The sequence below is a fragment of the Rhea americana genome, unplaced genomic scaffold (genome assembly GCF_003343005.1).
Source record: "Rhea americana isolate MKP2758 unplaced genomic scaffold, rheAme1 scaffold_99, whole genome shotgun sequence".
Classification (NCBI taxonomy): domain Eukaryota; kingdom Metazoa; phylum Chordata; class Aves; order Rheiformes; family Rheidae; genus Rhea; species Rhea americana.
Genome location: NW_028187188.1, coordinates 3019516 through 3045525, shown reverse-complemented (window position 1 = coordinate 3045525; position 26010 = coordinate 3019516). Strand labels below are relative to the sequence as shown.

General features: G+C 41.0%; 1 protein-coding gene and 1 long non-coding RNA gene across 2 annotated transcripts in view; one reads left to right on the top strand and one right to left on the bottom strand.

Moving 5' to 3' along the window:
• DKK2 (dickkopf Wnt signaling pathway inhibitor 2) overlaps positions 1-20584 on the top strand; it is a 38359-nt gene extending 17775 nt beyond the window's left edge. Inside the window, exons 2-4 of the mRNA XM_085325608.1 lie at positions 15658-15808; positions 17080-17229; positions 17779-20584. Coding sequence (XP_085181734.1) covers positions 15658-15808; positions 17080-17229; positions 17779-18029 — 552 coding nt within the window. The 3' untranslated portion in view covers positions 18030-20584. The remainder of the gene's footprint in view (positions 1-15657; positions 15809-17079; positions 17230-17778) is intronic.
• LOC146583997 (uncharacterized) lies at positions 988-26010 on the bottom strand. The gene is made up of 6 exons (XR_014898292.1): positions 25889-26010; positions 25430-25565; positions 22653-22685; positions 20472-20495; positions 8397-8482; positions 988-1034 (listed from the first exon to the last, which is right to left on the bottom strand). It is a non-coding gene; the product is annotated as an uncharacterized LOC146583997 (long non-coding RNA).

The window sequence follows — 26010 nt, the reverse complement described above, 5'->3', positions numbered from 1 at the left end:
CTTTAATGTATTGAGTGTGCTCTGGATCATACTAGTTCCTGAGCGCTTATGACAGCTTTCAGAGATTGCTGGTGGCTCCCAGTAGATTGTAATTCTAGAAACAGGAGCCTGATGCTAAGCATCACCACCTGTTCTCTATTATTTTCCTTCAGAAGAAAACAATGCAGGGATAAGATTACATACTAATGGAACCCATTTTCACTAAATAGGTACATTTGGTCACATGTAATTTGGTGGACCATAAAAGAAAAAAAGAAAATGGTAAGCTGTTTTCAGAAGAGAGAAATAAATAAAATTTAAATGAAGAGTTTCCTAACTATGTTAACTAAACCCAATTCTGATGTGGCAGGTATACAAATATGCACTATATAAGTACATAGAGATCCCTCGTTGGAATAGCAGTGTTTTAAATTTGATTTGTTGACATACACTAAAAGACTTTGGGCCTCATTCAGCTCTTTGTAAATCCACTACAGAGCTAGATTTGAACCTTTCTGGTATTTTTGCTGGAAGTCCTATTTCTGCTTTGCTTAGAGAAGTGCAGGTCTCGTCTGTAACTGGTTTTGCTGCTTCCTCTCAGTAGAAATTGTAAGTATAACAATATTTGCAAATTATGTAGTTGTTTATTTTGCTGTTATTTGTCATACACCAGTTCTGTCCTGTGTTATATCCTTGCTCTATATTCATGTGCATATATCTAGATATGTGAAGAAATTTTAAAAATTTTATCATCAATAAATACATGCATAGGTTTCAAAGTATACATGTGGAATAGAYGGTACACCTTTTAAGCATGAAAGCACACATGCATCATCTTCCGTTGAAATACCAGGYATGGTAACATTCATATAGAATCTGTGCATGGTAGTTTGATTCATACTAAGCAGTATTTTTTGGAACAAACTGTCCCTAGAAGCCAGCAGTCCTTTTTATGGATTTAGACCAGTCGCCAGTGAGGTACCAGAATGTGGTTTTTACCTTTTCTTGTTGTYGTCGTCATTGTTGTTCCTTTTGCTGATATGTTATTCCCAGAGCTGTTAGAAAAAAGCAAATTTTTGAATATTTTTTTCTTTCTGCTTATGCTGCTTGTTGACTCTGCTTTGAGAGCCTTTATAGACTACTTTCAGTAGTACAGTTTCTTGCAAACTCTGGGATAAGGTTTTAACTTCCTTAACAAAGTTTTGGGGGGTTTTTTGTTTGTTTTTTTAATAATGCACTTTAGAATATGAATTCCTTGAGTCTTGAAGACGTTTCCTACATAACCTTGTTAAACTGCTCCTTTCCTCACCTCCTCGCCTCGAATTCAGCAGCTCTCTGAAAGAGAGCAAGTGAAGCTCTCGCCACGGCTTTGCATTCCGAGGGCGCTGCTCCCGGCGGCCTTGCTTCGGGGCGYGCGCGCTGGCAGGCTGCGAGCCCTGCCGCTGCGGCCTGCAGCGAGCTCAACTTCAGTTCCTCCCAGTAACGCCCACAGTCGCAGCGGTCGCTTTGGGCCTCTGTTCTGGCCTAAGCTCGGGCAGAGCGCGGGGAGCCGAGGGGCGCGCGGTTGCTGCGCCAGCCGTGCACGGCGCCCAGCAGCAACCTGCGGAGGCGTCGCGCGGCGCCCTGGCTGCGCGGGCGAAAACCTGAGGGGCTTCGCTGCTCTGCAGCTAGCAGCCCGATGTTCACAGCACAGAGCTCCTGTGGTCCCTCCTTTAGGGCAAACCTACAACCGATAAACCCATCAGGATCCGTGCACTGAACTTAAATGTACTTAGGTCATTTACTAGAACRGGTTTGGTGGCTGCACGGAGCAGCTGAAACGTAAGCGCTGGCGTAGCTGTAATTACAGAGCGAAGGCGGCTCAGGAGCRGTAAGTGATCTCAGTTATTCTCTCGGCGGTTTCGTTCTGTTGTGTCCTCTTCTGCAGTTGCTTCTGCACTGCAGACCTAACTCTGAAATGGAAACTGGTTTTGCTCCTCACACACAGAAAAYGCAGATTTATGGAGTTTTGTACCGCTGCCTTTCCTGCAGGCAGTAATGGTTTTTACAATCTTTTTACGCTTGCAAATATGCCTAATGACTTTAAATGCTTATGAACTTGGTTAAACTACAGAAGCAGATTATTTGAGCTTTGGAAGCGTTTCATTTTGGATGCATAAGATGGACTTTTTCACACCATCACTTTTGTCTATGCAGAGATGAGTAGATGTGATGTCTCAAAAAACTGACATACACTCTAGATTTTCCCTGCACAAAAGTTTCTAAGAATTTTTCAACAATTTCTGAGTTGCTGTGAAGTAACTTAAAAGTCAGTGCTTCAAACTAATTTGTAAGTTTACATTTCATAATATTTTTACGCTGAAATATATGAGCTGCTCTGCAAATACTTGTGTGATAAATCTCTAATGGGTAAATCCATTGTGAATCCGGTGAAATCATGGTTTGCATGATACAGTAAGGCCTACTTGCAATAGGGAGAGATGGAAAGATCAGGTCTTTTCAGCCTTTTGATTTCCTAAGTAAATTAAAACCGTTGTTCTGATTTTGGCTGGGAAAGCCCCTTTGGTGGCCAGCCACGAAATTTCCATTAATTTGCATCAGGTTTTCTTTTCTTTAGAGAAGAGATAACAGCAGTGCTGGACTGAACATCTAACAGAAAGCACTCTTGCAGAGCGGAACACGTACCCAACCAAGGAGCACTGCACAGATAACTCTGCTGTTACCCCTGCAGCCTGCTAATGAAAACAGTGACCTGGGAGGGTTACGAACAGAGCTCTGCTTAATGGATTCTCATTAAAACAACAGTTTGCAGCTTTTCTTTTGAACTTTTCAAAAGCCTTTCTTGAGTTACATCCGATAAGAACGATAAGGGTACTACTGCACGTCTCGCACAGTTATTTTCTATTCAGACATGTGTACACGTGTGTGTGTGTGTGTGTGTTTAAATGAAAGACAGGCCTAAGACCATATGTACATTGGGGACTTCAAGATAATTAACTGGATATTTTTGGTATATGGTAAACAACTGTGGTTTAGCCATAAGTAAAAAGAAGATGACACTGAAAAAAAAAACACACAGGAAGATAGAAAGAAAACAGAATTTGGGTAACATAGATAGCAACACCCTTTGAAAAGAAACAGGAGAGAAGGGTGAAACACTAATTGTATTGAAGTCAGTGGTACATTTCCCTTTCGTCTGCCTCAGCGAGATCAGGATGGGTTTGTATACGAGGCACTAAGGTGCATCTGGTTGTTCTTACTTTGCTCCTAGCACTTGGTCTCTATTGTGCCATCACCCTGCAAACAAACAGCTGGTTATTCTGGGTGTTGCACATTGTAGCACTGCTAATAGTGACGATTACCAGTGCTTTCACTCACTCTTTGCCAGGTTTTATAACCAGGACTTAAAAATACAGGAGAAAAACATAGAGGTGAATGACTATGAATGGAGGTGTGTGGGAAGACTTTGTTTTATTTATTTATTTWTTTTTAGAAAAAGGTCACTGCAAATCACTGCATTACTATGTGTTTCTTCCTGTATTTTTCCAGATCTTATGGTCAAGCATGCTAAATCTCATTAACACAAAATGAGGAAAAATGAGAAAAATATTTGGAGAGGGATATTCTGAGGCAGGATATTTATGCTCTCTGATATCCTAGAAAAATGCTGAAATAGCAGTGTAGCTGTATATGTGTTTAGTTTATATATGATATGATTTGTGTTTAGTTTTATGTGGTGTTTAAGGAAACTATGGCTATGTGATTATGATGAAGGAACATAYGCATAGTATAAGAAATGTTTGTGAATCGTTAAATAGGCTGAGTTCACATATAAAAATACTATAAGCTCTATTTCCATGTGTAAGATTAGAAAGTAGGTCTACATTTTTTTCATACTTGGCTAATAAATGTGGTCACCTTGATTCATATTTGTATCCCTCTGTAAAGGGTGTAATTGTCAAAGGTACAGAGTCACATCTATTTAGCACATCTGAAAAGAAGGGTACAAGTTTTGAAGAGGAAAAGAATCATACAGTTAACTGGGCAGGGGCTGGAGAAAATTACTTGTGCTGTGGACTTTATGCCTTGGTATAGTCAAGCTATTTAATCTCTTCTTGGTGCTATCTGTGTTTAAAAGGGGGGGGAGGGGGGGAAGGGAAAGAAAAAACCTTACCCCCAAAACATACAAAATTTTTTCTGCCCATGTTCGTCTTGCTTATGTAGGCTACATAGTATCTGAAGTAGTGATAAAACAGCATTGCAGGTAAATACAGCACCTAGACACTGCCTCTGGGCATGGTTATAATGCAAATAATACCAACAAGAGGAGTTCAGATATGGGTTGAACGTTCTGCTTGCCTACTGAGGCATCTAAATGTGAAAAATACTTGTTAATGAAGCCTGCGGTACCCTGGAGAATCCAACAAATGCAGAATAAGAGTTGTCAAGAAGGTGGTGCAATATTACCATGGTTCCTGTTTCTTTGGCTTTCCTAATGAGTATCAGATATACATGGAAGTTTTGTTAAAATAAAGTTGTGTGAACTAAAAACTAGTATCAGGTTGCTGCATCTGGCTTAGCTTCAGAGGTGGAAATATAGCAATGGGACAGACAAAAGGGCCACCCACTATAAAATGTGGGTGACCAGTATAAGGAGAAAACAAATCTTTAATGGATATTTATTCCAAAGGCTGTTACAAAGAAACTGTGCTCAGACTGATGTTGTGCCAAGCAGAAAGGATTAAACTTTTTAACGACTTATGTTGATTAACGTCCAAGACATCCAGGAACAAAGACTAGACTCCGTTACTCCACATAAAGAATATTATTTTTCAAACAAGAAAAGAGCGCTTGCAAGCACAAGTCCAGAATAGATCTTGAAATGTAGCAGGGAAGAGGATAAACACAAGTCTCAGCTGCAGAATCAGCTTATTGTAAGGATGGAGAACAGAGTTACAGCTAATTCCGTGTTAACTGCCAGAATCCTAGGTAATTGTATGCTGACAGCTACTAGAATAGGACAATGTTCTTTTTGGCTTCATCTGGAAACTGCATAGGGTTAGTCCTGTCTCTCTGGACATTTTTCTGTTTTTGTACTTTCATCAAGAGGTGACCATCATGTGTTTTCTCTAGRTAGAGAACCTGGCTCTGGTTTAGTATTTATATATTTTTTCCTCTTTCTACTACTTCTATGGCATGAAGGGAATTAAAAATTTTTGAGATCTACTGTCCTGTCCCCCCTGTCAGTCTGGCCTGAGCATGGAAAAGGGCCTGTAAGAGCGAGAAGAGGGTGTAGCCGGAGCAGGAGGTCTGCTCTGGAATGAAAGGCGGTCCCTCGGTGGCTATTGCGGACTGAAGCTAAGAGCAGTCCCTACTAACTCTGGGGCTGCAGGCTGAAATGTTGTCTGAAGCCACCCTCCTCTTGCCTCCTGGACTGCATGTGCTCAGCGCGCTCTTCTGAGAACTGGGGCCTGGGTTTGTTTGAATTAGTAGTGAAGTCATTACACTRCGTAAATATGTTAGTGTTCATCTGGTTTTACTCATAAGTTATTCTTGCCTTGCTGTGTTGCTCATGTTTTCTTGTTTGTGCAAAATTAGCTAGGAACATTTTAAAAGAAAAAAGGGTAAACAGTGTTGCAACCTTGATTGCTAGGCTGTTTACCACAGGGTGAAGTTGGGTAGGCAGCTCCACTTAATCGTATAATAAGAGCATGATGTTTTTTTAATGACACAGTTAGGGTCCCTTCCCCAAAGGAAGCCTTCAAGTAAAGTGTGATAATTTTCCTTAATAGCCTAGTATTATAATTTTGCTTTTACTGTCACCGAGGAATCAGCTGAGCAGGAAGCSGTATGACTCTAACCACTCTGCAGAGGCTGCCTGTGCCCTCCAGGGGCTGTTTCCTGTGCCCTGCCCCCAGGACGGCGTCTTTTGCAGGAGGTCCCTGCAAAAGATGAGCAGATCGCTCCGACAGTGAGTCAGGGTTACGTGCAGTGATTCTGTATCGCAGCTCTTCCCGTCGTTATGCAGATGAAAGCTCCACGCTGCGTTATCGAGCATTATTGATTTGTCTTGTTTTTCAGGCTCACTCATGCAGACCTAAATGTAAGAAGTGAAGAAACTTCACCCTATTATTTTTCTTCTTCTTTTTTCTTTAAAACTGAGCATCTGTGGCTAGGTCTCTGAATTCTGGGGTTCACGTGACTGGAGAGTGAGCGAGCCTGTGCAAGTGCGAGCAGTGTTTGCGTGCCCAGATACTAAAGCTAGACAGACTGATTACTGCCGTGTGATTCCAATTCTCCAAGGTGCTTTGGAGCTTGAGACCCAGGACTTGTCCCTCTTAATTGGACAGCAACGTAACAACTGCGCACGTTAGGTCGCAGAGAGTGTCRTGTAGAGCAGGAGGTGACGGAGGGCAAGGTGTTTTGAATCAGAGATGACAGTGGTGGTTTCTTATGCCTGGAAAAGAACTGGGGAGCGAGAGATGCCTATTGACCAGGTGTTCTCACATAAATGACCATCAGGGAGATAAACCATGATGCTGACATTCAGTAACAACGTAAGACTGCAGTCAGCAGTCTGCTGAGGTAGAGAGCAGTTCATACCTCTCAGACATACTGTATCTGGCTGTCTGCAACTAACATTAATTCATGTTTTCAGGGCTATCCTTTAAAAAACAAGGGCCAGATAAACTGCATTTTGAAAAATGATTTCTTGTAGGCTGTGTATTCTGTAATGCAAAGTATATTCTGTGAGGAATAGCAAGGAGTCGTTTCCAGGGTGAGGACTGCAAACGCTGCACAAATTCTTATAACCTGATAGCGTTCTYGGTGTGTGAAATCCAGGCGCCGTAGTACACAAAGGGAGTCTCTGCACTGACTTCAAGAGGGCAGGGTTTCACCCAGCTGGTTTGCTTTCCCTAGGTTTTGTGAAAGTTTGAGAGCAAAGGAGGATTGTTTCTTTGGTAGCTGTATTACAGAAGGTGAGGCTGTCATCTCATCTTTCTTTCTGAATGGATGCTTGCAGAGATCATTCCAAATAAAAGCTACGTATTGAAAAGGCATCGTGATTTGGGGATGTGCACACCCAGGTGCTAGGGCAGTGAGTTATTGCCAGTTCCCAGCAATGTTACTGAACGTCTAACCACAACGCGTGAGTATCTACCTGTGGTTTAATGTCTGGTGCTTTGTGTGCCGTAGGATCTGTTAGTTTTTTCCATCTGGATAATATTCTTAGATGAATTAAAAAAAAGACATACTTCTAGAATTAATAGATCCAGAGGGAAAACTGTTTTTGGCAATCCACTGTTCATCCATAGCAGTAAACATGCTAATCAAAAAGCCAGAAGGCTCTTACTCTTGAACAGATGACAAATAGCCAATYAGAGGCAAAACTAAAAAGCAAAACCTGATGGTTTTGCAAAGGGATGAGGAAAATACAGAGATAAAAGGACAAGAGCAGTCTGCTGAAAAGGCTGGACATAGAACAAAGTATGTGTTAACAAACCTTTATCCTTCAATTAGTCTTCAGTGACGCATTCGAAAATGACATAAAATCAAGACCTGAAGGCTTCCTGTCACATTGCTTTAGTACTACATTGCTGACTTCAAAGATAACCTAGCATTGTTTTGACACACTCTCTTGTAACGCTGCTGCTGATAGATCAGCAGACAATGTGAATCATACATTATGGACAAAGCCTTGTAAAATCTGGGGTCAAAATGACTGTTCCCCAAACTTTTGAACCTTCTTTAATAATAACGTCTTTTTTAAGGTGTTCAGTTTTAYGGAGAAGGAAGTAGTCTCCTTCAAAATCAAGGTTGGTGTTTGGAGTGCAGGAGGCTCAYGGTCTCTCCAAGCATTGGATAGGAAGCACTGCTACGTAATCCCGCGGTCGTGACGCAAAGGGGCACCGATGTAAGCAGAACATGCGCAGTGCAGGGAGTGCTATGTTGGAAACGGCAGGATTCAGCAGAGTGATGCCAGTATGAATCTAAGGTTGATAATTTGCCATAAAGGTGTGATGTAAAAAAGGAAGACCTGTAGCTGTGCTGCCTGGAAGCTATGATACACATGCTATCACATCCTGGTGATGGTTTTATGCTCTTCCATGGTATAAGCAATACATGACCGCCTGTATTTTGGGTATAGTGTCCTGGCCTTTGAGTCATTTCGAAATATAACTCATTCTGGGCTTTATGTGGATGGGGAGGTAGAGAGAATTAATCTGAGTTAACTTCTAAAGTGCATTAATTTAGGTGTCTTATACTTGTGAGTGAACACTTCGTAACTGATGTAAAATGCATTAAGGCTAAATTAATTAATATGTAATTGCATGGGAATGTAATTGATCCACTTTAAATGAATATTTCTGTAAATTTAGAGTAATTTAAGTTAGACTTGCAATCTTTCAGATTACCTTCTGCAAAGTGTCCTCTAGAAGCCAGGCTCTGTTCAAAAAACACTATTTACCTCCTTCCAATAGGACACAAAGTGGAGGTAGTTCTGTAAAAAAAAGAAGAAGAAAAAAAAAGTATTGAATTACAAGCTACTGAGTAAGAGAAGATACAGTTGTGCTAGAAACCTAAAGTACTAGTCAAAATCCACAGTGTGGCCAGGAGATCACACTGGGTCAGAGTATGAGTGAGTATTTGTAAGGGTAAAAAGCATTTGGAGGTCATCCCTTCACACTGGATGGGGCACTGACCACGCTGGCTAGCTCTGTGCGTAACCAATGCTGCTCTTGGGTTTGCTCTATGGCATTTGAGTCTTCTTCCTCCCTTGGACCCTGTGGAGGCTCTATGCATCCAGCAGCTCCTCCAGGCACGGCAGCCACGTGCTCCCTTCGAGTTGAAGGCACCCAGAGCCAAGGCCCCGTCATCTGGAGGATGGGAAGTTGTTTTTCGTGACATTTTTGTTAGGACAAGGAAAGCCTGAGTCAGTACCCGTGTGGTTCCTGCAGGCTGTCGGCTCAGAGAGACCTCAGTAAGATTTGTTTTTTGGTTGTTAAGATCTGAGTTTTCTTTGGCTCTAGCAAACCATGAAAGCGGGACTACTGCATGTTTTAAAAATGTTCTTCCCCTGGTGGTCTAGGAGTGGATTGAGTATTTCTTTCAAACATGAGTATTTATTGTCTTAATAATGCAGGCATCTGGGGCTGTTAGCCACACAGTTTGGAGGAATATTCTKTGGAGGTTACAATATACATATCCACAATGTAGCGCTATGTGAATCTGTGGATCTGACCTCATGAACAGCAGTATTGTTTTAAGCTGAAGAGCTAAAAATAAGTTACTGCTAGAAGAAAGTACCTGTGCCTAATCTAGTGGCAGAAAATGATGCTTTTTTCATTGAGTCTTGCAGTGAAGTTGGTCAGAGATGTTGTATTATCTTTATAACGAGGAGGCTCAATAAGAAAAACTAAATTGTTAGGTTTGATATGGCAACTGAGTGGAGTAAATCTGCTTTGTTGTAACTACTGTGAGTTATGCTTTCAGGAACGGTCTGTGCCGCAGCAGTCGCTGAGAGTCGAGAGTTTCTGGTGAGATCAGGCTGAGACAGAATCCGTGTCTGGAGCTGTCTGGGAGCACAGCATGACTTCCTCAGTGGGATAAATTAACTAGGGCTTTCTGCTTGCGCACTGTGAGCGCCTTCGCGATCATCTATGCTTGTGTTGAGCTAAGAATAGAAAAAAGCAACATCAGCAGTGCTGTGGGAAAATTGCATTGCTCCAGATGGCTTCTGATAAGCTCTTTTCTCATTTGGGATTAAAAACAAAATAGTAGTAAATGAGAGTCATTTCCCATTCACATCTTATTTTACGTGCTTACTTAACAGCTGAAATAAAGCTAGGCAAAGTTTGTCAGTTAGATATAGGTTTGTCTGAAAACATTTGGGAAACTTAAGAGAAATTGGCCTAAGCTTTAACTACCTTGCAGGAAAAAARCAGTATCTTTTACAGAAACAGTTGGGGGGGTTGCCCTTTTTTTCCTTTTTGTTTGCCTTTTTTTTTTTTTGTCTAATTCCTGTGGTACTGAATGAAGGGCTCTTATTTCCACTGTTGCAACAATCTGTGTCCTGCGAGGTCACATTAGGGCTTCTCACTGAGCTTCACAGACAGCATCTTCATTCTGTCTGTCTCCGAAGGAGGTAAGCAGGACAAATCCCATGTGTGATATAGTCATCTAGCTCTACAGGCCACACGTTGCATGCAACTGTCCCATCAATGCTGCTCTGCTAAAGACCAAAACAATTTTGAGGTCCCAGCTCAGAATCAGGCCCCACTGAGGAGTCAAACAACGACTTCCATTCTTTGTAACTATTCTTGACATCAGGCTATTTGGTTAAAGCATATGTTTGCATTTCCTAATTTGTTGGTRTGCTTTTACTTTGGCTTAACTGATTCTTCAGAGAGAGAGAGAAAAGCAAAAACAGAGCTGGCACCCCTGTGGCTATTTCATATGTTTGCCCTACAGGAACTAAGTCCTTGCTCAGAACGACAGCTCTCTCCTGTCCACGGCAGGACGGGAAGTAGAAGCTCTCACCATGGTCAAGGCAGTTGGTTGCTTCATTTGGCCTGGCAGCTGTGAACTATTAAGCATCCTGCACAGTCCTAAGACTAAAGGCTAGTAAGTTCTGCTATTCACCTCGTCCGTGGAGGGTGGCAACTCTGTCCTCTTGCCTACGGTTAGGTTGGAGTACTGGCTGTAAAGGGGTCAGTTTCCACCTCCTTTACAGCCATTATTTTTAAATACATAAATGTAGAATTAATTGAAATAGGGAAAGTAACTTTTTTCCTTAAGTAACAAACAAGTAATTGCAGTATCAACTCATTTGTTATAAGTTGTCTCGCAGGTATAATCTGGATATAGGTGACATAAAAGTGAAGTCCTCTGACAGCAGAAAAAATCTGTTCTGTTAGATGTGATAGTATAACCTAGACCACTAGGTTATGGGTACTGGTATTTCCGTAGGCTGTTAATAATTAAGGATTCAGCATGTACAAGCTTGTGTGTGAGTAGTTGCCTAGATTTGATTGTTTGATTTCTTATACAGCAGGAAGTATGACTTTTCCTGGGATCATGTCCTTTTTTTTTTTCCCCTCTCACTTGTCTCACCTTTGCAACAACTACTATCACTTTGTCAGCTGAGAAAGAGATGAAAGATTGACCTAGTAGCTCTCTAGTGCTCCTGCTTTCAGCTGTAYGGCAGACCAAGGTTTTGTCCTGTTCTTCAGCTCAGTCCCCAGTAACCGTGAGATCAGACAATCTGCAGGTGGTTCCCTCTGTCGAGGGTGGGACAACTGTTTCATCTGATCCCAAGAACGGTTGCTTTGCATTTATATCATGAACTGTGGAGAGAAGGTGAGCTATAGCCTCAAAGAGCTCCACATCCCCTTATTATCAATATTCAGTATAAACCGGCTCTGAGCAGGAGAGCTACACAACAAAACCAGTAATGATACTCGCATAGTTAGTTCAGCTTCCCAGTTAGGAATTAAGCTGAAGCCAATTCACAGATTGGATAAATATGTTGCTCAATAGCCCTCTGTTTCTCTGGTCTTTTTACCTCTGATAACGGGCTTTTAGGTAAGAGCGCTTACTCACAGGCTGTGAGACAACCTTAACTGCCCACTCCTAATCAAGTTTGAGATAAGAATCAAATGAAGATTCTCTTCATCTTGGCCACTTRTTCCTACTACCTAGCTATGAGTTATTTAGGGGAATATGTGCACTTTCTTCCTCTCTTGTGTGGTTTTTTTTTTGTTTGTTTTTTGTAGTTTCAGTTTGCAATAAGAAATGTGCTTGTAAGCTAGAGAGCAGTGAAACAGTTCACTTAGTAAATAAGTGCAGCCCTGATGGCACTTGGGTCACTTTTTGCTGTTGCCATCCTTCTTCTGGAGCACTGGAGACTAGGATATAAGCTGAAGAGACTGTTGGTGCCCAGTAGTTACAKGAACTAGTGCAAGGCAGCCCCAGGCAGCTGCTTCATCTCCTGCAGTTCTGTGCAGCGTATAATAATTCTGGGAGGCCTCTGCGTGAGGGTATCCCATATCCTCAGCTTTTGTAGGGCCATAGATTAATCTTTTATGTAAAGAGAGAGAGTCCTAACGGAGAACGTAAAACCAACAATTCCTCTGAACAAATGGTTGGGATGYGAGGGAAGAGGCAGGAGAAGTAGCTGCTCTTAGCTGAGGGCGAGGAACAGACCAGCGCTCGCTTCCTAGCGTGCTTCCAAAGGTCACTGCACCGAGCTAAACGGCCAGCCCGGCACTCTGGCAAACCCGCCGGAGAGAGGCCTCTTCTAGGGGCAAAAGCAAGGAGGGGAGGGCACACCAGATCAGCCTGGGGCTCCGCTAGCACTGATGCTGCTCTGTGTCCCACCGTGACGGCTTCGGCGCAGGCGACTGTAACAAAGACCATCGGAGCAAATGAACTGCTGCCTCAGACYGCGTGTGCTGGATGAGTGCTCGCACAGCTTAGCTAAAAATGCTCCTCCTGCTTTTCCCTGGCAGAGTTAGCTAGTACGGTGTGGAACAGCTCTATGGTGTATGTAGGAAACGTTCTCTGCAGTTCTCTAAAYGTAAAGACTGTGTTTTAGGTGCTCCGTGGTGCAGGAGGTTCCGAACACCTTAAGTCATGCATAGGCAATCGCTAGAAAATACAGTCTAGCCTTACTAACTATGTGGATATTGTACATTATTATACATGTCGTCTTTTTTCCTGTATTTTAACATATGTATATATGGTTTGGTTCAGCTACTGCTGACATCAGGACATTACATACTCATTTTTTTCCCTTCTGTTAGTTGAAGCTAGGTACATGCTAACCCTTTTTTTTTTTTCCCCTTCTGTTTTAATACTGAATAGTGTGCAGASATAAAATTAATTTGTTGGAGGCAGGAGTTGTTCCAATGAATATCTTGTGATTTGGAGACAGATAGAAGGATACACACACATTTTTGCTTCAAACTACCTGTAACTGATAACTGGGGGATCAGGTGGATGGTGGTTTTAGAAGAAAGATCAAGGCAACTGATGGCATCTGGTATTCACAAGAGGCTTTTCATGTAACTGGCTGGCACCTGTGGTCTTTTGGGGTTTCAGATTGACTTGCCAGTTCTTGCCTGAGCAAGACAAACTGATTCGTGATGTACCACAGTCATTTGTCTGAGGTAGCTRAATGTTTTGGCTTTTTTTGCATTTCAAAAGCATAATCTCTGTTTGGGATGGGGCTCTAGAGTAGGAACATAGACTGAGTTATGTTGCTTCCCTTGGTGATTTTTAATGTCAAAAAGTCTTTTCACCATTTGTAAAGAAAGGTGAGAGCTGCCAAATAGCTGGTGAATAGATGTATATCTTTTAAATATCACTCAGCCTAAAAAAACAAAAATAAATGGACACCACATATGATATGCAAGAGTATTCATTAGTACCATTYAGGATCAGAGAACTCTTTTAAGAAAAAAAAMAGGCTATTTGCAAGACTGGAAGAAAACTGCAARTAGGCTTCTTCTGATGAGTTGCAGGTATATACTACATTGGAAAAAAGATGTGGTTGAGAAGGCGTTGATGATAGACAAGGGCCTAAAATTCCTTCAGCTCCAGGTTTTAGCTAGTTCATCTGATTTTTATTTGCATTTCTCCTTCCTAGCAGTGTTAGAATTTTCCAAACTCAGCATAAATATGTACAGGTCTATTTAAAGTCCTTTTCTCTGTTGTAAGGTACCTAGTTGAGTGAGGTCCCATTTAAGTCAGGGAAAACTTACCCTTTATAATTCTATCATATTTTGTAACTCGGTATTTTATTTCTTGCTGTAAAGAATGAGTGAAAGCARTGATGAAGTTGAGGGAGAGCAGCTTATCTAGTTCTGATGTGCCAGAATATACTTATTCCTTAAAAGTACCACACAGGTGAGTGTTTGCATTTTCCTCTAATTACTGCTCCTACGTAAAAGATCTGGCTCCCTTTCATGATTGAGAATGAAGTTGAGATAAAATGTTTATGTTTAAGAAAGAAAGCTCTWTACATGTATCAAGTTTCTCCAAACAGCTGCACTAGGGAATCATTCTTCAAAGACACTCAGAAGTAACTGAGCAGCAGCACTGTGGACCTACCCAGCCAGTACCTTTCCTACTTTAAACTGACCTTTGACAAAGTAAAARGTTGATGAAATTGCATGGAAAATAGCATGGTTCTAGAGCCACTAAAGGCACTAGAGAAACTTGCTTGTTTTTATTAGCAGCTCTCTTGCTTCTTCTGCAATTCTCAACAGAATGGCAGAAAAACAAGTTCTTCGTCTAAAACATTTTCCACAACAAATTCTCAACTCTAAGTGTTTCCTTTCTGAGAACAACATAATCAAGGCTTGATTTGAAGATATTAAAATAGCAATCATTCTAAATTGAAAATTCGTCCATTGAGTTTTTTGTCTGTGGTAAGCAAATAATTGTAAAAATTGCTTTGAAAACAGCAAAAGCAATGCTTCAATTCATTAAAATTGCTGGATATAATTAGTTGAGAAAGTGTAAACATCATTTTCCAGAAAGTGCTCCAAATTTTCATCTTTTTATCTAAACAAATTCCTCAAGTATAATTTTGATGAATGGAAAAAATCTATGATTAATTTAATAGGCACTAAAATTAGATGCAGACAGGGAACATAGCTCTAACTGTGTGAAAGTCAGCAAAAGGATCCTGGAATGTGGTGGTGTCATTATGTTGCTTCAAACTATCATGCCTTTTTGTATTTAAAAATGAACTCCTCTTTCTCTCTCCTTAGAGGGGAGAGTAAAGTGTTTTCACTCAATGCCTCCCCCTTCTTTTTTTTTTTTTTTTTTTAAGTTGGTTTTCCTGTAAGGTCATGCTGAGTTTAATTACTACAGGAGAACTGTACGTGTGTCTCTTTGCTTGCAGGGAGCTAAATATGCAGGAGAGTTTGTGCTGTACAATATGCTCTGGGCTACCTATCATGGGAATGTTATTCAGCAGGTGGCAAATTATGCTAAGGCTGTAAGTGAGGTGAAGGTTATTCAAGGGAAATGCTGATCAGTGATGTTTGTTTGCTCTCAAAGAGTCCAACTGGTGTGGGCCAGAAGGGAGTGGTGTAATTGCAAAGGAGCTTGTTACAGTAAGGTATAAATAAATGTTCACTATATGACCAGAACTTGCTATCCATCAATATGTTAGACAACTCTCAAAGAAAAATGCCTGCCTGAAGTTCGGACCCAAATTTAAATACTACCTACTGCAGCGTGTGTTCAGGACTTTTATGGACTGAAACTTTCTGCCTCCATTTCTTCTTCACTTCATACTTTCAAGTTCTTGTCTGTGAACCAGAGGCCTGTGTATCTTGGAGCCCCCAAAAATACMAGTTCTCTTGTGCCAAAATATGTTTAAGGCAAAGAAAGATAAAACCACGAAAGAGCTGGTTGTAGCCATCTCCCTGATTCTTTAGGCTGATACAGCACTGCCAGCAACTTGAGCCAAGGGGCTGCTCTATGGCATCAGAAGTGGCTCCAGTTACCGACCTGTCAGCTCTGAAGCGCTGTGAGGCRCCTTTACCTGTGTCCCCTGGCCTCAGGGAATGGTATCTCAGCTGTAGGTTTTCTTTGTTTGGTTTCTTGGAAATAKGTGTACAAAGGCGTGCTTCACTGTAACCCTCTCCTTTCACCCGCTAGGCCTATCCTTGCACCAACGACAAAGAGTGTGAAGTTGGGCGATACTGTCACAGTCCTCATCAAGCAGCATCTGCGTGCATGATATGCAGGAGGAAGAAGAAGCGGTGCCACAGAGATGGCATGTGCTGCCCTGGGAATCGCTGCAACAACGGTACTCCAGCCTTTTCATGTTTTCCCTCCATAAAATGAGCAATTTAATAATATCTACTTTTCACTAGATATGCTGCAATATACAGCATATATGTATAGCTATGCAGTAGTTCTATTTCTCTGTGTGTTCTTAGCRAAAGTATTTCTTTCTGGGTGACCGTACTTCCTTTTCTAAACCAAGAGAAAAACTGTTCAAATACTGAAAACARTATTAGCTATATGTGTCACCTGGCCTTGCACTTTTCCTTGGATTAGAAAAGACTCTGGATGATCTTATACTCCTAGAAGAAGATAAAGCCTGGTTTTCAAAACTGCATAGGAAACCAGTGTAATCTGTGAYTCCATTTTAGATTGGATGTACCTATGTAGGTGAAAATAGGGAGCTGTATGCTGACCTAGCCAAACAGAAATACAAACCATTTGATAGTAAAATAGACTGAATGGATTCATGGTTGTATTAACACAGGATTGGAGGGTACCATGCTTGGCATGGGATAGCAGGGGAGGAAAGGTGAGGAGAGAAAAGAGGGGAAAAGGAAAGAAAGAGCTGCAACAGTGCCACAGAAGTCAAAATCTGAAAGCCATGCCAGGCAAAAGGCTATTGAATCTCCTCTGTTCCTCCCTCCCTCTCCCTTTTCTCCCTAAAGTAATCCYGTGCCTGAAGACATTAAGTTATGGTTTAAACTACTCCAGTATCTTGCACTGTAGGGARTGTTTTCTTATGCATCTTTAACACATTTCCCCACTTCATTTTTTTAATAGTGTTACCGTCTAAGGCACATGTATCACCTTCTTCTTCCTCTTCTGCTGGGACTGGGATGCATCTGATGGTCCTTAACTGAAATCACAGTATCTTTTCAAGCACTAGATTAAGTATTGTTTGATCTGTGGATAGACTGCAGAGAACCCAGAAGAAGCAAGAGAGACTTAATGAATCCTTGAACTACTAAAATCACTCCTTGATGGTTTATAACGTTACTGTTGGTATTCTCATGTAAAGAAGTCTCATGTGGAGACTGGAGTGAAACATCTCAGAGGCAGTCTCCAGCTGCTTMGACCACAACGGCAGCACGACAGGGCATCTGAGCAGAAGTGCAGTTATAGTGCAGTTAGGTGTCTGGGATCAGCAACTGAGCTGTAATTAGAAATGAGACGGCCTGAGGGCTGATTCCAGCACCCTCACACTTTCACGGTCCCCATCCTCATCTGACTACGTCTTTCAGCTGCTTTTCCTCTTGTTCAAATCTATGACTGACTGATTCTTCCTTGCAGGTATTTGCATACCGGTAACTGAAAGCATCCTTACGCCTCACATCCCTGCTCTAGAAGGGCCACGCAACAAGAAGAATGGTCATTACAGCAGCAAGGATTTGGGATGGCAAAATTTAGGGAGGCCACAGTCCAAGCTGCCGCACATAAAAGGTAAGATCGCATTTGCAGTATAGTGCTTTGTTCCTTCATATTATGAAGCCGAAATACAGCAACGCAAACCAGAAATACAGTTAAATAATAAATTCAAGGGAACTTASAGAGGTTGTGAATGGTTGGACTCACGAATCTGTCTTGAGAATTCAGAGCATGGCTCAAAACTGGTGTAACATCTGCCAACAACTCCTCTGCTTGAACTAGTGTTTGCTCACTTTTCTGTATCAGAAGTGGAATGAAAATTTAGTTTCCAGTTGTGCAAAATTACACCCATCTTCCTCTTGTAGCAATCATGTAGTTAAGCACTTGTCATTTTACTTACAAACCTGTAATTGAAATGCTCCTTATCAAGTCTTATGACAGGTCTCATAAATTACCCTCTTGAACCTTCCYAAATTCATCTCTTCCATTGTGTTTACATCCTTAAAATAGCTACAGATGGGTACGTCATCTCCCTTTTTTCTGARCTTCATTTGCATCCCTTTGCACTGAATCTGTGCTTTCACTCTTACTCATGAACTAAAATAGTTTGGTTGCTCTTTTTAGGACATGAAGGAGACCCCTGCCTACGGTCATCAGATTGTATTGAGGGACACTGCTGTGCTCGCCATTTCTGGACCAAAATTTGCAAGCCTGTATTGCATCAGGGAGAGGTATGCACCAAACAGCGCAAGAAAGGCTCCCATGGACTGGAGATTTTCCAACGATGTGACTGTGCTAAAGGGCTGTCTTGCAAAGTATGGAAGGATGCAACCTCCTCTTCTAAATCAAGACTTCAYGTGTGTCAAAAAATCTGAATGAGGATTGGGAAGATGTTATTAAGCGACTGTGGTTTTATGTGTTTAAGGCATTACAGCATGGTGGGAAAYGAGGACTGCAAATTAAAACAATGCTAAAGTAACAATTAGGTAGGAGTAGAAGTCGCAACAAATGCATTTCCTTTTGAGCCTGTGGTAAACACAAGTGCAGCTGAAGTTTTCCCATTATGTAGCTCTTCTGTAAATAATGTCAGCAGTTTGTGGGAAATGCTAGTATGCAAACAGGTACYGTGGAAATTGGTGCCACTCACCTTGCCATATTGTCCCATGATGTTTCAGGGGTTTAGCGTTAGGGCTACAGTGGGTTTCCAGCATGGTAATGACTGCACAATAAATTGTATACATTGCTATGTTGTACTCCCAAATGAAACAGTGCTTGCCAGGAAGACTTGTCTGTCAACACATTATTGGTTACTAAAATATTACACGTTTCAGGTGTGAGAGATGGAAATAAAGCTACTGTGAATGTCCACACACCCTTGTTATTCAGGGCTGACGCTTCAGTAAGAGAACATTCCTGCAGGACAAGAGTGCTAAATTTTGCRGGCCCTCATGGAAGAGGTGAAAAGTTGCCATCTCCTGATTTCAAGAGAGCAGTTTCTCTAATCAATCAGAAGCATTTAAACAGGGTTTTGTCTCCTATATATATATATGGGTAAACTGAAATGCTTTATGTAGTTCAATGTCATAGTATGACACTTAATCGCTTGTATTTGTCTTGGTTTACTGCTAGCATACATTGGCTTGAACAGATGAAGCAAATACATGCATGCTGAATCCAGAATTCTATACTGGCTCATTAGTCCTACATATACTTTCTTTGTCAAAACATACTTGCATTATAGATATTTCCAAAGGAGAGAGTGGAGTGCTGAAGAAGTACTTGAAGAGCTATAAAGTGGTACCACTGTTGCTCTTATAACAGGTGATGTAGGCACCCGTTGGGGGGCTTAGACTGTATTGCTACAAACGCAAAAGTTTTACCTTCTAATAGTAGCCATGGGCTAGCATTCGTTGATAGTGCTAAATACGATTGCACTTCACAGAAGCATAAATGGATTTGTCCTGTACAGGAAGCAAAGAAAGAGGCGTTGGCTCTTGTGAGCACCACCTCTCCTGCAGAAATGTGTGCAAGGTGGTACAACCACAAACAACGTGGTGTAAACATCCTGTGATGTCGCAGCGTACCAGCCTCCCGCATGTATTCAACCTGAACTTGATCTCTTCTCAGACTGGGCAATTCTGCCAGGAATTATTATGGAGTTACAGTGACTACAAAACAGCTAACGAATCTACATCATTCATGTACTGATTTAAGAAAAAAAAAAAAAAAGGAAAGAAAAAAGAGAAAAAGGGACAGTTTCCATCCTTTGACTTCTCACACAGGTCTTTCTTTTATAATTAATTTTTTTCACTTTACATATTTGCAAATATTCCTTTGTATAGASATTGGTAAAAAGATTGATATTTCTTTAAAGAAGTCTGATTCTATAGCTGACCTCCTGCTAAGCTGTAATTACCCATTTATAATTACCCATTTTCATATTTTGTAATACAAGAGACTTTTCTGTTTAATCAGTTCTGAGTAAGCTGAGTACAGCCGTATGTAGTTTAAAGGCCATATCACTCATACCTAAGACACCTTTTCCTACTGATAATACATGTCTCCCATCAACCATATGGTTGTTTAAAACCGTAAGTTATATATACCAGCTGACTCAGATTTCCTAAGTACAATGCAGACCTGAGCTATACTGGCTTTACCTTTTGTGAGTGTCTAAATAAGAGAAATTCATAAGCTTTTTTTCCCTGTTGGAGTTAGTTGTTACTGTTTTAAAGGGACTGCTCAGATAGGGTCCTGTGTTCTTCAATGGTCTCAGTCAGACCTTAATCTCACAGTCCTATCAGTGCAACTCTGGTTATTTCTGAGGAGCTTTTCCTGCTTAACTGGAGCAAGAATAAGGCTCAGAAGTGGCATAACTGAAGATTCTTAAATAATAATAATTAAAAAAAAGCACACACAGGAGTCAATTCTGCAAGTGTTATTACTTACATTGACAGAGCACGTACTCAGCAGAGGAGCCTTCATTGTGACTCTGTGTGCAAGTAAATGATACCCAGCGTGAGCGGGCTGGGGAGGGGAAGGGGAGACAGAAATGGGCTCTCTGCAATTTTTATCTCTTCCTAGCCTCAACCTACCTGCCTCTTCCTCTCACAAAGCTTAGTTATTTGGGATAATTTATTTACAGGAAATGTTTAACAAGATGTATTTTCTTATAGAGATGTTATTTCTTACAAAAAGCTTTGTAGCAGAATATATTTGCAGCCTGTTGACTTTAATGTAGAAAAATGTATAATAAGATTAACTATATTAAATGTCCTTTCCTATTCCTCCTTAAATATTTTACCCATATTTCTTACCTGCTACTTAGAAGTAAGTTTTTCCTGGAAGGATATGCACATATATGGAAAGAAAAAAAAAATACTTTAGCTGTACAAGAAAAAGCATATGATCCTACTTACTTACTTATGTTTCAAAGAACTATGTAAGCTGAGTTTTAGTAAAATCTCAAAATCTCAATGTGTCATTTCTACAAAGGTGACTTAAGTAAGTGGCAACTTACTTATGCATCTCTATGCATCTCTTGGGGGAATTTACATCTAAGCTTTCACAAGTAAGTAAGTTTTGAAAATAATGCATCTGGATGCTTAATGTTCAATCCAGAAACTTACTTACTTAAGAAAGGAATTCGGACACATTCCCTGGATACTGATATACAACACTGGGCAAAGATGATATTTAAATTGCATGGCATTTTGTTATATGTTGCAGCATACAAATGCATTGTTACAAGACACAAAACTAGCGATTCTGAAATGGYAGGTTACTTCCTACAAAGTTCAGCTCTGAATCCATATGACACAACTAAACTATGGCCACTAAAAAGTGCTAATAAAAACAGCCAAGTTCTGATCCCAATAAAACCCATGAAGATCTCAACGAATATTGCAAAACAATATCTGTGGTTACTGAGCGATGGTCTSAGTGTGTTTGTTGCTTCTCTCTGGGAAGCCTTTGCTCAGCCAGATGCACAGTTGGAGAAGGGAACGGTTCCCCCCCCCCCTTAGCACAAGCATTTGTACAAAACGAAAAGGTTTTGCTACTGTTATTTACAGCATCTGGTGTGTAGTCTTTTGAAAACTAAACTATAACACTTTTACATGATATAGTAATAAATTTGCAAGCACTTCAGCTCTCAATGACTTCAGCAGGGCTTAAGCCTGCCAAAGTCTTCAGAGATTTAATCCAGGGAAAAAAAACCTATACACACAGACAACTCTTTATGCACCACAAATACCAAGCAACATAGCTGAATTGAATAACATGCAAGCAGTTCACAAGGCTGAATTCTGATTGTATAGACACCATCCAGTTAATATGTTGAAGAAATATACATTAGTTTGTGAATATCTGAAGATAAAGAACAGCTACGTTTAGGGATAACTGCTTTTACTCACTGTTTCATTCATCAAAGGAATGAATAAGTGATTTTTGGCTCATGACATTTCAGAAATTTGCTGTCATTGCAGAAGTACTAAAGAGACGATTGCTAAGCAATTAAAATACTCTTGCTATTAACCTACAATAGCCTCCAGCAATGCAACACCTCTTTCTTTGGAAATACTTATCACCTTTCACAAAAGTAGTAGCTTTCTACTCCATAACAGCATATATTTGATTTACAGTATATATGGATATGTATCTATTACTCTGCTATTTCCTTTGTCCTATTTGTTTGCTATCTATCTACAGTATTTATGATTTTAAACATTTTTAATGAGAGCAATTAAAATAGATCTGTGCCCTTACTCGTGCAACTATACTTCCAACAGCCTACACCCTGTACCAGACTCCTAAAACCCAGTTCACTGGAATCCTGACTATCATCTATCATCTACTGCATTTTCTGTCTTTCCTGCTCTTTGTCTCAATGCAAAAACTATGACCCTTCTTGAGCAGAAACCCGGGGGTGGGGGGGTGGGGGGTGAGAAGAGGTGTCCCTAACCTGTTCCTTGTCACCAACAGATCAGCTCTCTTTACTTTAGCTTTACAGGCCTGTATCCTTACCTCCAATTGAAAAGTTACATTTATCAAAGCAAATCTGTGTTCTTCATCAAGTTTTCTTCCCTTTTAGGTAAGCCATTTTAAAAATGATTTTTTTCAAAATAATAAGATATGCACCAGGTCAAAGGCAGCAGAAACTTGTGCAGCAAATACTCTTAAGCCGGCTCTCTGGGCTAGATGACTACATGGCTTTCAGGAGTCTTGAAAACTAGCCTCTAACCTCCAAAGAGATTTATCTGATCTCTAAGAGAATTATGTAGAAGAAAAGATTGCGTTAAAAAATAAAAATCCTAGCCAAGTGTTCTGAAAATAACTGTCCACAATGAAAAAGAAACAACCTCACCAGTAGTCCCATGAAAAGTGAATACAGTTATTCTTGCTTTGGACACAGTTTCACTCCACACAGAGCCTTCATTAATAAAACTATTTTAATTTGTTTCTAAATCATACTAATAAAAAAAGTTACAGTTTCTTACCTGGTCCATCAGTCTGACATCTTCTTCCAGAATCTGCAGTAGACAAAAGACCAGAGTTAGTCTGGCAGTCTGTGCGCCCTCATTTAAGTCATTAGATGTCACTTACTTACTTAACGTAGAACTGAGTTAACAGAACCCTTCTGCTCAGGTACCTTACTGCCTAACACCGTGTTTAACAGGCCGACAGAGCCTTCGCTCGCTCTTACCTTGTGGTCAGTGGTTCTGCCTCCAGCCTCAGTGTGACTTGCTGAAATGGGGCAAACGCCTGCTGTGGCCCTTCTGCTGCGGAGCTGCTTAAGTGCAGGCGTTAAGCAGCAAGCAGAGAAAAAGAAGCTTGAAACGGGAGAGGGGAAAGGCTGGGGGGAAATGCTCTACTGCAAAACTTATCTACAAAGGCCCGAGATGGYGGTGTGAAGCCCCGCGGTCTTTTCTTGCCATACCGCACGTGACCGCCGAGCCCGAGCCAGGGAGCCCGCGGTCGTGCCATTCCCAACCCTCGCGCTCACCCGAAACGGGGAGGCCGGGCCGCCTGCGGCCGGCCACGCAAAAACCGAAGAGCGGTGTWAAGCCCACGGCCCGACAACCGCGCGCACCTTACAGCGCGCTCYCGCTGGGCGCGTGTGCGCGCACACATCAGTACGGCTCTCTGCGTACCCCAAGCTCAGCGTGCCCGGAGCTATCACCGCCCCCCCCAGAAGCGCCGCTCAGCCAACAGCGCCAGAGCGAGCAGCCGCCCAGGACTAAGCGTCCTCCCGGGAGACGGCGGCGAAGGGCAGAAGCGAAGCAGCCGGGGTGGCTGCTGCAGCGCTCCAGCTGGCCCCAGGGCCAGCGTTCTGATCGCCACCGATCCGACTGACCACGATGGATACACAGCATGGGATGCAGCACGGCAAACTTACTTATTTTGGCAGCTCCCTGTTTTTTTTGGAACTGCTCGTGGTTATAGCATAAGTGTCAATTGCTTATTTACAAAGGTCTGTTGCCAAAAAACTCTGTTTTTTTTTTTACAGTCCTGGCTTGCAAGTTGATTTAGAGGTGGCTTCCTGAAGCAGAGGAAATAATCGTTTCAAGGAAATCAATATTTTAAAAAGCATTGACATTTTTTCCTTTTTTTTTTTTTTTTTTTTTTAGGAAAAAAGCTATTTAAAAATAGAGCAGGAAGGAACACATAAATAACACAAAAAGACTTTCTGACACAAATCTTAGTCTTTGCATCTTTGGCAGAGCTCATACTGTAATTCTCCACTGCTCTTACCAAAGTTGGTCAAACAGTAGTCAGCAAATCAGGAAAGCAAACCTGTCTGATTGCACATGCATTCCTGTTTTCTATTCCTTATAAACTGCTCCTGTTCTGAGAATATGTGTTATTATTTATCAATATTCACTCAATAGTTTGCATAAGGGATTTTTAAACAACAGCTAGTTTGTGAACCTTTTTTTTTTATATCAACTATTGATCATCCAATAATTCAATATAGTTGTAAGCCTAGAGCTCACAAATACTGKTTTTTTTCCTTAATGGAAAGTAAAATATACATATGTATACCTATATATCAAATAATGAATAATGTGGTTCTAGAAGCAACTTGCCAAGTATTTTGGATTGCACCATGTTAATGAATCCAATAACTGCACAAAGCTTTACAAAAATCCCCCTCGGAATGATCTGGTGACCCCCCTCTGTCCCACTCTGTGAGCAGTTACAGTTGTTTATAGCAACGACTCCTCAGAACTATGGATGGTAAAAAAAAGTCTGTGTGTACGTGCTCTTAAAGATCGTCTGGTCTATGGAGATGTGTTCAGAAGAGGGTGATATTGCCTTTCTCAGCGCAGCACACTGTTAAGTGTCAGTATCACGTTAAATTCGAAGCACTGTTGGATTAAGCTATTAAAATTTTAGAACTGCTTGGAAGCCAGTGCTGTTTATCCTTCTAAGCAGTGCGGAGATCAGTGTTTATATGAGCAATAGTCTGCAAGTCAAAAATGATCTCCATTAGACATATGTCAGGATAACTATAAATAACTATTAAATGTTTTTAGCATAAAATTGTGAAGACTAAACTGTGCCCTATCCCACCTATTTCCACAGTGCATATATGCAGAAAATTTAAGGCCTTCCCTCTGCTACCACAGAGCCCAGTAGGACCTCAGTGTACCACAACCRATGGATTTGTCAGATTATTTTTCTTTTTTCTGCACCTCTGGACTTTCAGTTCTAGCATAGTCAGAYGTGGAAATGCCAAATACAGTCCTCATAGCATTTCCAGCCTGACAATGAGCAGAATCTTAGATCAGTAATTCCCATTACAGAGACTGTTTTCAAGAAATTCATAATTCAAAACCTATACTCAAAGGTTCAGTCACTTCAGAGCAGAATCCAGAATTCTCCGTTTATCCAAATACCAGTCTTCAAACATTTTGAGATTCACTTACCAAAGCCTCTTGTAGAAAAGTATCATTAAATGACTGCAATTATGTACCACATTACACAATGCACAGAGCTGTGCAACTTCAAAAAGCAGAAAAAAAAATCAAAGAAAATTTCCCTCTGAAGTTTAATGCTAATTATTTCTTAAAAATAAGTAGCTCGAAATGCACAGTTCCCACCACAGGACCATAAATCTGAGCTTGTGGTCATATAGCTTCTGTACTGAGGGTCATTATCACCATTGGTGAACCACTTTGAATAAGCAAACAGGAAGCTGCTCACGTGAAAAAATCCTGTTTTGCATGCAAACATTTTAACCAAAGATTGAATTATTTAAATCGCTCCTTACCTTTAAGGACTACCATCTTCTCTTGTGTTCTCTTCCTCTCTCTGAGCAAAGAGGTTCTCTTATATTTGACCAATCCTGTATTTACTGTGATCCTCAGCTGGAAAATGCGAGAGTTGTCACAGTAATTTTACATGTCCTAGAAACAACACAGGAACATGTTTTTCATCCAGCTGTTCAAATCTAACATAGATTAGCTACCAAATCACTTTTTTTGCCCTCCCTCCCATTTTTAGTAATTCATCCTGCTAGAATTTTCAAATCTTTCAGGAATTTTAATCAAAGTAATTGCAGAAAATGTAGTAGAAAGCAGTACTGGTTAGTTGTTTCTATTACCCACTGATCACTGACAAATTAAGTAGCCCAATTGTCAAGGGAATGTGTGATGAATTTTAGAATAGGTTGAGATAAATGTTAAAATTCCTGTTCGGTTCAATACAGTCTGAATATTTCGTAAAATACCTGTCTGAAATGCAAACACTTTGGATACATGGAGCCTGATTTACTGAAGATCCAACAGACAGAAGGTCCGATAGAAGTCAGCGGGAGCAGCTGAGGCACAGACCTCCTGTAACACTGCCGAA